Source organism: Paramisgurnus dabryanus, chromosome 22 (genome assembly GCF_030506205.2).
Source record: "Paramisgurnus dabryanus chromosome 22, PD_genome_1.1, whole genome shotgun sequence".
In the NCBI taxonomy this organism is placed as follows: Eukaryota; Metazoa; Chordata; class Actinopteri; order Cypriniformes; family Cobitidae; genus Paramisgurnus; species Paramisgurnus dabryanus.
The window spans coordinates 32,978,777-32,990,604 of record NC_133358.1 but is presented as its reverse complement, the minus strand read 5'-3'; the positions used below and the strand labels follow the sequence as shown (position 1 = coordinate 32,990,604).

The window sequence follows — 11,828 nt, the reverse complement described above, 5'->3', positions numbered from 1 at the left end:
GCCAGTCAGGTAGATAATAAATCAAATGTAAAAAATGTAAAAAAACTTAATCTGCGAATAAAGCTTCATATTAGACATTGTGTAAATGTGTGTTGTTGTATTTGTGTTCAGGTGAACTATAAGCAGAAGTTTAAAGAGCAGAAGTCTCAGTATAACCCTACAGACTGTGTGAGCTTCAAACATACACAGACGGCATCTCTGCTGGCCAGTCACGTGAGATAACACACATCTTTCAGTCATTTACATTCATCTTATATTTGCTCTTTCATACAACCATCACACAAACATCTGCATGACATTAAAGACAAACCCAGAGCCGGCGCCAGACCATAACTAACAGGGGGGCATTTGGCTTCCAACGGGGGGGCACGCAATAGCAACAATAACTTGCAAAAACAAGACATTAAACAACAAATAAAGTGCAAGCACACACTCATACAACTGGTACAGACTGCCAGCTCATTTCCCGTATAAAGTGCAAAGACCACAAACTATGCGCAAAACTATTGAACTTCGACCGCGGGGTGAGCGCAAGCTGAGCTCTACTGCGCTCGTGCTTTGCTCTACGCAACAAAAAACCGCCCTCGCGCGGCGCAAGCCATTGAAATGAATGGGTTTCATAGCGCAGCGCATAGCGCAGCGCACACCGCGTCCTGGGTTGAAAAAAGCCGCTTTACCATATTCACGTCGTAATGCTGTTAACGGTCTATAGCCACACTTCACATTTAAGCTTACGTAATTTAAAACAACGCTAACTTACCTTTAAAATAGCTGAAGACGGCGTGGACGAACATAAACTTCCTTAAAACAGTGTCCTGTAGATTTGTAAATTCCACCTCGACCTCTAATCTCTGAGTTTGAGCCAGTCTGTGTTTGCATGAAGCCAGATAAAGCAGGGCAGGCGGTGCTGATTCGTTCTAAATGTTCTAATATCCATATTTTACACGATCCATAAAATGCCGCGAAAAAACACGTTGCTAGTATCAAGTCACAAATATGCTAAAGATGTAAGACGGGTGAGACGCGGCAATACATCCAATCAGAGAAACTGGTCTATTTTAATTAAAGAAAACATATATCAACTATATTTTCCTCATTTGATTACATTACAAGTCACGAAACATTCAATGTTTAATTTATTTGAATTATTCTTGATATATATTAAATTAATAAAAAACTTTTTAGGGGGGCACAACAACCTGTTTGGGGGGGCACTGCCCGCGAATGCCCCCCCTTGACGCTGGCCCTGGACAAACCTGAGTTGTGTTATGTATTTCTCATCTTCTCAGGAGACCTTTATAGGTTATAGATTTATAAAGATAGATAAGTTGTGTCATTTATGAGCTCCAGGGTTTACTCTATTTAACAACATCACAAATACACAACACACACTGAATGCTTGTACAGAATGTTGTTAAGCTGATGTTGTGTTTGATTCCTGAGAGACTTCAGTCGTGTCCAAGGCAACACCTTAAAAACCAGAGACTTTATTTCCACTTCAGCATCTTTAGATTGTCTTATATATCAGTCAAAAACACTGATATATTTGCGTGTGTGTGTGTGTGTGTCTGAGTGAGATTTGATGTGATCACTTGTTTGTTTGTGTGTTTTCCAGGTGAAATACAAACAGAAGAACTTGGAGGCGGTCACAGATTTACCCAACTTGCTTCATCTGGGTCACACAATGCACGCCAGCAAACTACAGAGCAATGTATGAGTTTGATTTTTACTCCTCTGATCTCAGATCTGTATTCTCCTCTCCTTAGTGACGATTATTTCCAGTTCTGCCTGTGTTCAGAGCAACGTTCTGATTGGCTGAGCTCTCTGTCCATCAGGTGGAGTACAAGAAGAAGTATGAGGAGTCTAAAGGCCGATACCACTTCACCCCGGACACAGCGGAGCAACGTCATCATAAGGAAAACGCTGTGCTGCACAGTCAGGTCTTTGATAATAAATACAGCTTTAATATGAGAGATTACTGAAGCTTTAAATGAGAATTATTATAACATTCATACAACCCGTGTGTGTTTCTGTCCACAGGTGAAATATAAAGAGGAACATGAGAAGAACAAGGGCAAATCACAGATGGAGTTTGTGGACACAGAGTCTTATAAAGTGTCGCGAGAAGCTCAAAAGATGCAGAGCGAGGTGACGTCATCAGCATCTGTGTGTGTGTTTGATATGAACTGAGACCTCAGCGTTAACGTCTGGTTGATATTTGAACAGAACGAGTATCGTAAGGAGTATGAGAGCAGTGTTAAAGGAAAGGTACTGCTGGAGGTCGATCAGACACCTGCGTATCTCACCGCCCGTAACGCCAGCGCTCTTATGAACCAGGTCATCATTCACACACACAACTGTGAATATTAATGTGATATTGGTTAGGAGAAAATATCTAATTGCAGGTTTAAATTGTGTATGTGCACCTATTATGACACATTGAAATGTCCTGGTGACTGTTAAACTCACACATGTATCATTTGTGTGTCTGTGTGTGTTTCCTACAGAAAGAGTACCATAAAGATCTGGAACTGGAGGTGAAAGGTAAAGGTCTCACATGTCCAGAAGAAACTCCAGAGCTACAGCGGGTGAGAAACGCTGGACACATTCTCAGTGAGGTACCAAAACATCACAAACATCATCTGATAAATAAACCAAAGTTCATCTGCATTGAGATGAGATGAGATGTTTGTATTCCTGCAGAAGGAATATCGTAAAGATCTTGAACAAGAGATCAAAGGGAGAGGATCAGACCTCACGTCAGACAGTCTGGACATCCAGAGAGCCAAGAAAGCCTCTGAGATCAACAGTGATGTGAGTTATTTATCTCATCCTGGACCACTAAACCGCTCATAAGTCACACAGTAGCAATAGCCAAAAATACAGAATTTTTTTAATGCCAGAAATCATTAGGATATTAAGTAAAGGTCATGTTCTTGAAGATATTGTGTAAATATATAAAAACTATTAATCATTAATTATGTGTTGGCAAGGACTTCATTTGGACAACTTTAAAGGGGATCCTCTCAATATTTTGAATTTTTGCATCCTCAAGTAGTTAGAGAAAGAAAACTGACTCTTGTGACTGGTTTTGTGGTCCAGGGTCACATATAGACTCAATGAAGAGAAATGTTTACATCAATGAATCTTGTGTGTGTGTGTTTGTGTTCAGATCTTATACAGACAGTCGTCTCAGCTGAGAGAAACTTCATACGGTACAGTGACAGATACACCTGCACTGCTGCACGCTGCTTACCTGAAGGACATCTACAGTCAGGTCACAACATATACCTGTCCGTCCGTCCGTCCGTCTCTGTTTGTGGTTCATGTGTTGTGTTTAATATAAAGATGATTTCTCCTTCATGTCTGTGTGAATGTTCAGAAGAAATATCGTGATGATGCTGAGAGGCTGAAGGGTTCATACGCTGCCGTATCAGACACTCCTGAGATCCAAAGAGTGAAAAATAACCAGCGTAACCTCAGCCTAGTAAGACATTTACTCACACACACATAAAAACACAAACACACATGTGCTTTAAGAGAGAAACACAACATTCAGCAGCATGCTTGTGAACTTTACAGCAGAGTCCTGCACGCAGATGACGGGTGAACCGCTAATATTTGATGTGACGGGTGAACTTATATTAACGTGTCATTTGCGGTGCAGATGCAGGTTGAGAATAAGTAGACACCATAAACGCTTATAAGCAGCTGTTTTTAAATGTTCCTATTTGTGTTCATGCGCTGTCTGAAGACCTCGACAGGTTTCGAATTACAGCCTGATTTGTGGCTATGGTCCAGGTTGTGGTCTTTATGTCAAACGAGTCGGGTCAATACGGAAATGTAATGAATTGTGCTGTCACATTATGGGTCGGGTAATGTTGTGTTAATCACTGTGGGTCTGGGGATGTTCGGGTTTATCAAACACTATTGTTCTGATGTGAAATTGTGTGTGTATGTGTAGATGTTGTACACGTGGGACTCTAAGCTGTTAAGAAGTCTGACATCAGCGATCACAGATACTCCAGAGAGCAAACTGGCCCGAGAAAACACAAAAAATATCAGTGATGTGAGTTTTACACAAATGAGAGTTGATTTACATTAAGACCCTGTGAATAATGTTTAATGTGTGATATAATGTGTGTGTGTGTGTGTGTGTGTGTGTGTGTGTGTGTGTGTGTGTGTGTGTGTGTGTGTGTGTGTGTGTGTGTGTGTGTGTGTGTGTGTGTGTGTGTGTGTGTGTGTGTGTGTGTTTGTGTGTGTGTGTGTGTGTTCAGGTTAAATACAGAGATTGCATTGGGTCAGGCACAGCAGTGACACAAACACCTGAGATGAAACGAGTCCGGAGAAACCAAGAGAACATCAGTTCTGTACGTCAATCACATTCACAACATAATGAAGCTTTACAGGATGAATCTAAAGGATGTGGGATCAATAAAGATCACATTTATATATTTAGATGAAGAACCTGTAGGAGGGGACAGATCTGTTTTTTAATCAGAACCGCAATCATGTTTAGCTGATCCAGTTATCAACATGTTTGTGTCTACAGGTGAAATACAAGAAACCAGTTGATCCAGTCAGTTTGGGGGTGACACCAGAACTAGACCGGATTAAACAGAACCAACAGAACATCAGCTCGGCACGAAACACACACACACACACACATTAACAGGTCTCTTGAGCTTCTAACTCATGTTGTTTTTGTCTCTGTTGTGTGCGTGTGTGTATCACAGGTGCAGTATCAGCGAGGTTTACAGGAGGTCAAAGGTCACTCCTGCTCTGAGTTGGATACACCTGAAATGAGGCGTGTGCGGAAATCACAGGACTCTATTTCCATGGTAGCGGAGTGTGACAGCGCCTCCGTGTGTGATGTCACAGCATTAACATGAGGGTGGACCTTAACACGCGTGTGCTAATAAAGATTTATTATTAAACCTCTTGTGTGTCTGTGTGTTTTATCAGTGGCCAGAATGCACCTTAACACTCACCTGCTGGTTGTGTGTGCGTATGTTTGTGTTTGTTTGTTTGTGTGTGTTTGTTTGTGTGCGTGTGTGGGTTTATGTGATTGTGTGTTTTACACTCTCTGTCTGTCTCACAGGCCAAGTATCATGAAGAGTTTGAACGGACACGAGGTCGAGGTGCCACCCACACCCTCGATGAGCAGCACATGGCACGTCTCCATGGAGACCATCAGATGGGTGGCAGTGAGGGTTACCATGGCATCCAGCCACAGATGGTGGAGATTGACCGCAGATCTGGAGCTACAGGTCCGTTCACACACACCTCACATCACATCTTACAACGGCTCATGATGACAATCACAAGATTATTTCTCAGCGTGTGTGTGCAGATATAAAGACAAACTGCTTAAAGCGATTGCTTATTTTTCACACTGCGGCGATTGTGGCCCAAATCTGACATTTTTGCCCAAATGTGATGCATATCTGACTTTCATATGACAGTCTGAACAGGCCACTTTCATATGTGATCGTAAATCGTATACATATCTGATGTATTGCAATGCAGCTCGCAATGAACGGCCATGACGCATTTCATCCGACTTTTACATCAACAGACGTCAGATTTCTGCCCTGTATGAGGCAGGAAGACAACGTCACGTCTTCTTCTGTGCATGTGGGTCACTTCAGGGTCGTATACGGTCCACACAGAATACTGATGGCAGTCACATTTAAATGATAATATGAACAACAGCGCAAACAAATCAGATTTTGGCAAAATGTCATAAGTGAGCATAAAGACCTAAAGTGTGAAGTGTTTGTTTAATGAAGATAAAATACAAAAAGTGTTTGAGCTTTCATTAAAGCATCAGATGAGTTTATATGCAGTTTTTCACCATCTGTTCATCGATTAACAACTAAAGTGGAGAGTTTGAGACAATCAACCTAAATCTGTTGAGTTACATCAAATTAAAATGAGGGTCAGATCTGTTACAGATTAAAACTGAATGAATGAGATCAATTCTATATAAAGTGAATTTCGACTTGAAAATGACACACTAGATTAAAAACTCGTGCTGTTATAAAAGTCCATTAAAGTCCTAATGTGAAATGTGTGAACCAGCAATCTAAAGAAATGATCATCCAAATCTCTTAAAGTCCACAGTGAGTAACTCATGATCCCGTGCTACTGGTATAGTTATCTCCTGTCAAGAGTTATATATCAATATTTAAATGTAGTCACAAGAATATAGCAGTGTTTCCCAACCCAGTCCTATGTGGCACCCCTTCCAGGATGTTTTTGATCGCTCCTTATATAAAACACCTGATTCAGCTTCCTCCCAGACCGCTGGAGATCTGTCTGTCTGCCTAATAAACACTAACAAACTGATGAGTTAAATCAGGGAGAGATCAAAAACATTCTGGGAGGAGTGCCACGTAGGACTGGGTTGGGATTCACTGCTATATAGTGTGGTAAAAACATATGTTTGTCATTTTTTAAACAACATTAAGAATGAAAAGTTAAAGTTTAGTTATGACGTGTGCAGATAAAGAATTGTCTGTGCCTCATGTAACAGCAGAAATAACCATCATTTCTTCTTTTCACTCTTATGTGAAGGTATTTTAGCTCTCTGCTGGAGTTACTCGTGTATTTTATTAATAATAATAATGTTGTTTTAGAGTCTGAGTACTTTATGTCTTTATGTTTTAATTTGATTCACTTGCGTTGTTGTGAAGAGCTGAAGGTTTGGAGAACCGATCCAGGATCCATCTTTGATTTTGATCCGGTGGAAGATGAGATTCAATCTAAAAGTCTTCGCAGAATGACGGGTACCACAAACAGACCTTTACCCTTTAAGACTTTAAGTGCATGTGTAGTGTGATTATATTTAATATAAGAGACTGATGGTCTCATTACAGTCTGATATTACTTACAGGGATTAAATCAGATTTTCTGATTCTGAATCAGTGTTTCAGCTGCTCATGTGTGACACAGTTTCTGTTGTGTGTATTCAACTGAATCTGATTTCTGATATTGTGTGTGTGTGTGTGTGTGTGTGCGCCTATAAGAGCGTGTTTGTCGTCTGTCGGGGCGTCAGTCTGCGCAGTCAGTGCCGTCTCGAGCGCAGTCGGTGTGCAGTTCTTTGGGCTCAGAGTTTTGGGCGGATCGGAGCGGTTCGGTGTGCAGTAGCGCTTCTGTTTTCCAGGACAGATGTGGTTCAGGCAAGAGCGCAGATGTGTGCTGTCTACAGAGTGACCCCACTGCATGTCTGCATGTGAAGTCATTGATTCACTCTTTCAGGATGAATATTTATACACTGAATACCACAGATTTCCTTCTAACGGTTTGATGATAAACATTTGTGTTTGTGCTGAGACTAAAAAAAGCAGGACTGTGACTCCAGAATGAAATAAATCTTCATCATCTCACCTGAAGTCTTCATTTAACTCTTTTTACCAGCAGTCATCTGGATTGACTTCATTGATTGTCTACTAGTTTGTTTGATGTGTTTGTCTTGTGATGACAGGTGTTTACCAGCATCAGTCTCATCAGCAGCAGCAGTCCGTCCGCACCGTTCAGTCTCCTCCACATTCAACGGCCAGCGTGGTGAGATTACAAACATCATCACATCACAAATACACAGACAACAAACACACATACGGGTCAATGACATGACATACATATTCTTGTGTCTATAAAAATAACTTGATACATGGATGACATCTGTCACTTTATTCTTTAAAACCAATTTCAGTATTTTTTAATAATAAATAATAATTTACATGTATTTCATGTATTTTGTAGCTAAACGAAGTCTGTTTAATAACATAGGTCCGTTTTCACAGACAAAGCTTAGCTTAAGCCAGGACTGGGTGTTAGTTAAATTAAGATCTTTTATAAACACGTCTTAAAGACGCTACCAATGTGTATCTTGAGATAAATCTATTGCTCTGGCATATTTGAAGATCTGTATGGGCTTATACACTAAAGTTATTTTCAGTTGAGACAGCTCAGACATGTGTTTTAGTCTAGGACTAACCTTAAGTCTTGTTTGTGAGTCTTTGTGTTTTTAACTCTTTCACCGCCAGCGTTTTAAAAAAAAAGTTGCCAGCCAGCGCCAGCGTTTTTCATGATTTTCACCAAAGTTTAATGCCTTCCAGAAAATGTTCTTCTTTAAATATATAAACATACAATATACCAAATGAAAGAACAGACCCTCTGCTTTTAAACAAAAAAAACCGTTTCATCCTACCTTCAGTGATTCTTTTGCAATCAGCTTTTGAATATGGGTAGGTTTTTGCAAAAACACCATATTTTGAGCAAAAAGCAGAGATAATTCCATTTTTGTGACGGACTTTTCATAGAGATCCCATTCAGAGCGATCTTTAAAACAGACACGGACATGCAGCAGCTTGCCATAGGGCAATAGACCCTTTTACTGTTTGTACACAATGATGACGTGGCAGCGTATGTGCGCGCATTTAGGCAACGGAAGTATCGTAAGAATCAACAGTGAAGCAACACAAACAGTAAGTTATTTTAAAAAAAATTGACTTTATCAACATTTTCAACACAGCTACCAGATCCGTGTACTATAGTGGAGTGGATAAAAGACGTTAGCAGATGGCCAAAAATAAAGTTGCCAGATACATATATACGTATATTAGTATATTATATTAGTGCAACCAAACGCAACAACGGGACATTTTGATGTTGAGAAACCGTTTTAATAAACTTTCTGAGTTGCTACCACGTTAGAACCAATGGGGAATAACACCACTTCTGTTGCCCAAATGCGCGCGCAGGCTATTTGATCACGTGAGCTGTAAAAGGGTCTATACTTCCGGGTTTAAAAAGTTGCGGAAGGGCGGTATTGCGGAAAGACGGAAAATCTCGTCAATGGCGGGGAAAGAGTTAAATGAAACGAGTCTCTGTTTAATAAGTTTATGGTCTTTGTCACACAGCGTGTGTATCGAGCTCTGTATGATTACGCTGCACAAGACCACGATGAGGTTTCCTTTCATGACGGTGACGTGATCATAAACGCTCAGCCCATCGATGAGGGATGGATGTTCGGCACCGTGCAGAGGACAAGAAAATCCGGCATGCTTCCCGCCAACTACGTTGAATGTTTCAACTGAGAAACAGCTTTTGTTCCCGTTCACATTTAAAGATGCTTCTGTCTGTCTGCATCTTTTTAACACATTTCACACATTCATTCATTCATTCATTCCTTTCTTTTATTTACTTCTAGCTTCTGTTAACTGTTTCTTACTAAGTTTCTGTCACTTGTGACCTTCACCATACTGACACCAGACTTGGTTGGTGATCATTTTTCTGGTCTCAGGATCTGAAGTTATTAATGTTGCCAAGCAAATCACACTAGTTACCCGTTCAGTTTATGAATGTTTTTAGTAGCTATTATCATTACACTGTAAAGCAGTTTGCATGACATCAACAAATTTTGCCCCACTGAATATTAGTGCAATAAACTACTAACAGGTTAATTTAGTATTTGAATGAAGAGAGCCTTATCCAGGCTGTATACTAACCTGTAGATGTGTTGTTGTCTGTATAGGAGTTAATTAAACCGCAGATGTTTCATGAGCTGAAGTTTTCTGTAAGACACTGGAAGATCAAATGATGTGTGAAACCCATATGACACAGAAACAATAATGAAACATCTACTGTACTGTATGTGGCCATGATGCTCTTTAAGTTTATTTAATAATGTGTGTTGTGCTTTATTTTGTGATAAATAACAGTTGTGCTTTTTCTTGTCATGCGTCTGCAATACGTATTTTTATTTTAAATGACTTCACAGTTGGATTTATTTAGTGAGATGTTTGCTGTGAAGGACGTGTTGACCTACAGCAAACACAGATGTTTCGTCAGGATTAGCAGTGTGTCATGATTTCATCATCATTTAAGTCTATCACTGTACCTGAACTAAATCACTTCATACACCAAGAAATCTCTTAAAAGACTTCGGTGTATTTCTGATCAATAATTTAGATCAATTCACACAAGAGACACATTTAGTTTCGGTCATCTCATATAAAAGCATTGTTCTGCTCATTCATTCCTGTTTTACCATTTGAACAAACTACACGTGACGTCAGAACCACAGTATGACATCATGCTCTTGTTTCGCTCTAATAGCACAGATTTATATAAAACACAAAGTCATTTTGATCTTTGAGAATGAACCTTTATACTCATGAACTTTGTCTCGTGCAGTGACTTCTCTTTTATCAGTCTGACAGTAGATGATGATGATGATGATGATGATGATCAGTCAGTCTGTGTAATAAATTTGATTGATGAATTGGTTTGAATCCGAATGCACAAAGTTTATACAAGACGATGTTTTTAGAGTTCACATGTGTTTTTTTTTTTAGAGTTCACATTTATTTGTTTGATTATAAAATCATTGTTTAACTTATTTGCACATCACTATTTCTTCTGTTATCATTATTTTAATTTGTAGTGTTTCACAACTATAGAAATAAAAAATGTTCAGCATTTTTTGAGTTTCTGTGTTTAGATTTGTCTACACACACATGAGGGGGTTTCCCAGACAGGGATTAGACTAGTCCCAGACTAAAATAAATATAAGAGCTGTCCAAACTAAAAACCTCTTGCACTGACAGATCTTAAAATACATCAGTGCCCTTTGTTTTGCCTGAAAATGCACACAAGTAATGTTTTTAGTAAGGCATGTTTTTTAAACTAGTTATATTTCATAATTAATCTAAGGCCTAGTCCTGATTTAAGATAATCCTTGTCCGGGAAACCAGCCCATGGTGTATTTATATAAATATTAGTTTAAGAGGTGGTTAAGCCATGACTAGGCTTTGACTTAGTTTAATTATGAAATGTAAGTAAGGAATAATTGACGATGGGCTGTTAAATTATAAGAAAATAATGCACACCCAAGGTAGTTAAGGGGCATGACGCAAAGCGGACTAACACCGCAGGTGTGCATTATTTTCAAATAATTCAAAGGACCGAAGTCAATTATTCCGCTTATACCACGGTTACCAAGAACATAGCTCTGATGCCGATTTTTAAGACATTTTAAAGGTTAGGTGTGCGGTTATCAGAATAAAGCATTCAACAGCTCCACAGTAGACTACCCTTAAGAAAATTAACCATGGTTTTATTGTGGTAAAAGTGTAGTAACCATGGTTTTTTGGTGAATTGATTACTATGAGCAAAACCATGGTTTTACTACACTAACCATGGTTTAACTATGATTTTTGAAAACCACGGTTGTCAAAATCATGGTTATTTTGTGGTTACTACAGTAACCATGTTTTTTTGGTCTTAACTGTAGTAAAACCATAGTTAATTTTCGTAAGGCTATAACTAGTTTAACAAATGTGGTTTACTAAAATCATTACCTGTGTGTATTTCGAGGCAAAACAACGGACACTGATGTATTTTAGGATATGTCAGTGCAAGATGTTTTCAGTTTGGACAGCTCTTACATTTATTTTAGTCAGGAGTAGTCTAATCCCTGACCTGGAACCCCCCCCCCATGTATGAACTTTGTTGTGCTTTGATCTGCTGTTTTCGGTCTCTTTTTATTTATGGGTCCTGTTTTAGACATTTAAAAAGTATTTTCACTTTAAAGCATTTACAGAACAATTTTCCAAGGAATGAATAACTAAACACACAAGCATGCTGCATAAATGAAATAAGAGCTGAGTTCATCTTTTTCTTTAGCGTGTTTCAAAGGTTTCACCATCTTACACTAAAACTCCCCATTAAAAATAATTCAAAACAAAACTGATTTCTTTGTAGTTGTATTGAAAGTAGAGCAAAAATGATGAGTTTGATGAAAGTTTTTCCAGAAGACA

General features: G+C 39.1%; 1 protein-coding gene across 1 annotated transcript in view; it reads left to right on the top strand.

The window, feature by feature from the left end:
• The window catches only part of LOC135740538 (uncharacterized), a 22,499-nt gene extending 12,008 nt beyond the window's left edge, over positions 1-10,491 (top strand). Inside the window, exons 41-58 of the mRNA XM_073813140.1 lie at positions 112-213; positions 1,616-1,711; positions 1,836-1,940; positions 2,041-2,148; positions 2,227-2,337; positions 2,508-2,618; positions 2,704-2,814; positions 3,173-3,277; positions 3,383-3,487; positions 3,965-4,069; positions 4,278-4,370; positions 4,553-4,642; positions 4,737-4,841; positions 5,102-5,270; positions 6,699-6,791; positions 7,032-7,184; positions 7,490-7,569; positions 8,928-10,491. Of these exons, the coding sequence (XP_073669241.1) occupies positions 112-213; positions 1,616-1,711; positions 1,836-1,940; positions 2,041-2,148; positions 2,227-2,337; positions 2,508-2,618; positions 2,704-2,814; positions 3,173-3,277; positions 3,383-3,487; positions 3,965-4,069; positions 4,278-4,370; positions 4,553-4,642; positions 4,737-4,841; positions 5,102-5,270; positions 6,699-6,791; positions 7,032-7,184; positions 7,490-7,569; positions 8,928-9,104 (2,019 nt within the window). The 3' untranslated portion in view covers positions 9,105-10,491. The remainder of the gene's footprint in view (positions 1-111; positions 214-1,615; positions 1,712-1,835; positions 1,941-2,040; positions 2,149-2,226; positions 2,338-2,507; positions 2,619-2,703; positions 2,815-3,172; positions 3,278-3,382; positions 3,488-3,964; positions 4,070-4,277; positions 4,371-4,552; positions 4,643-4,736; positions 4,842-5,101; positions 5,271-6,698; positions 6,792-7,031; positions 7,185-7,489; positions 7,570-8,927) is intronic.
• The last annotated feature ends 1,337 nt before the right edge of the window (positions 10,492-11,828 follow it).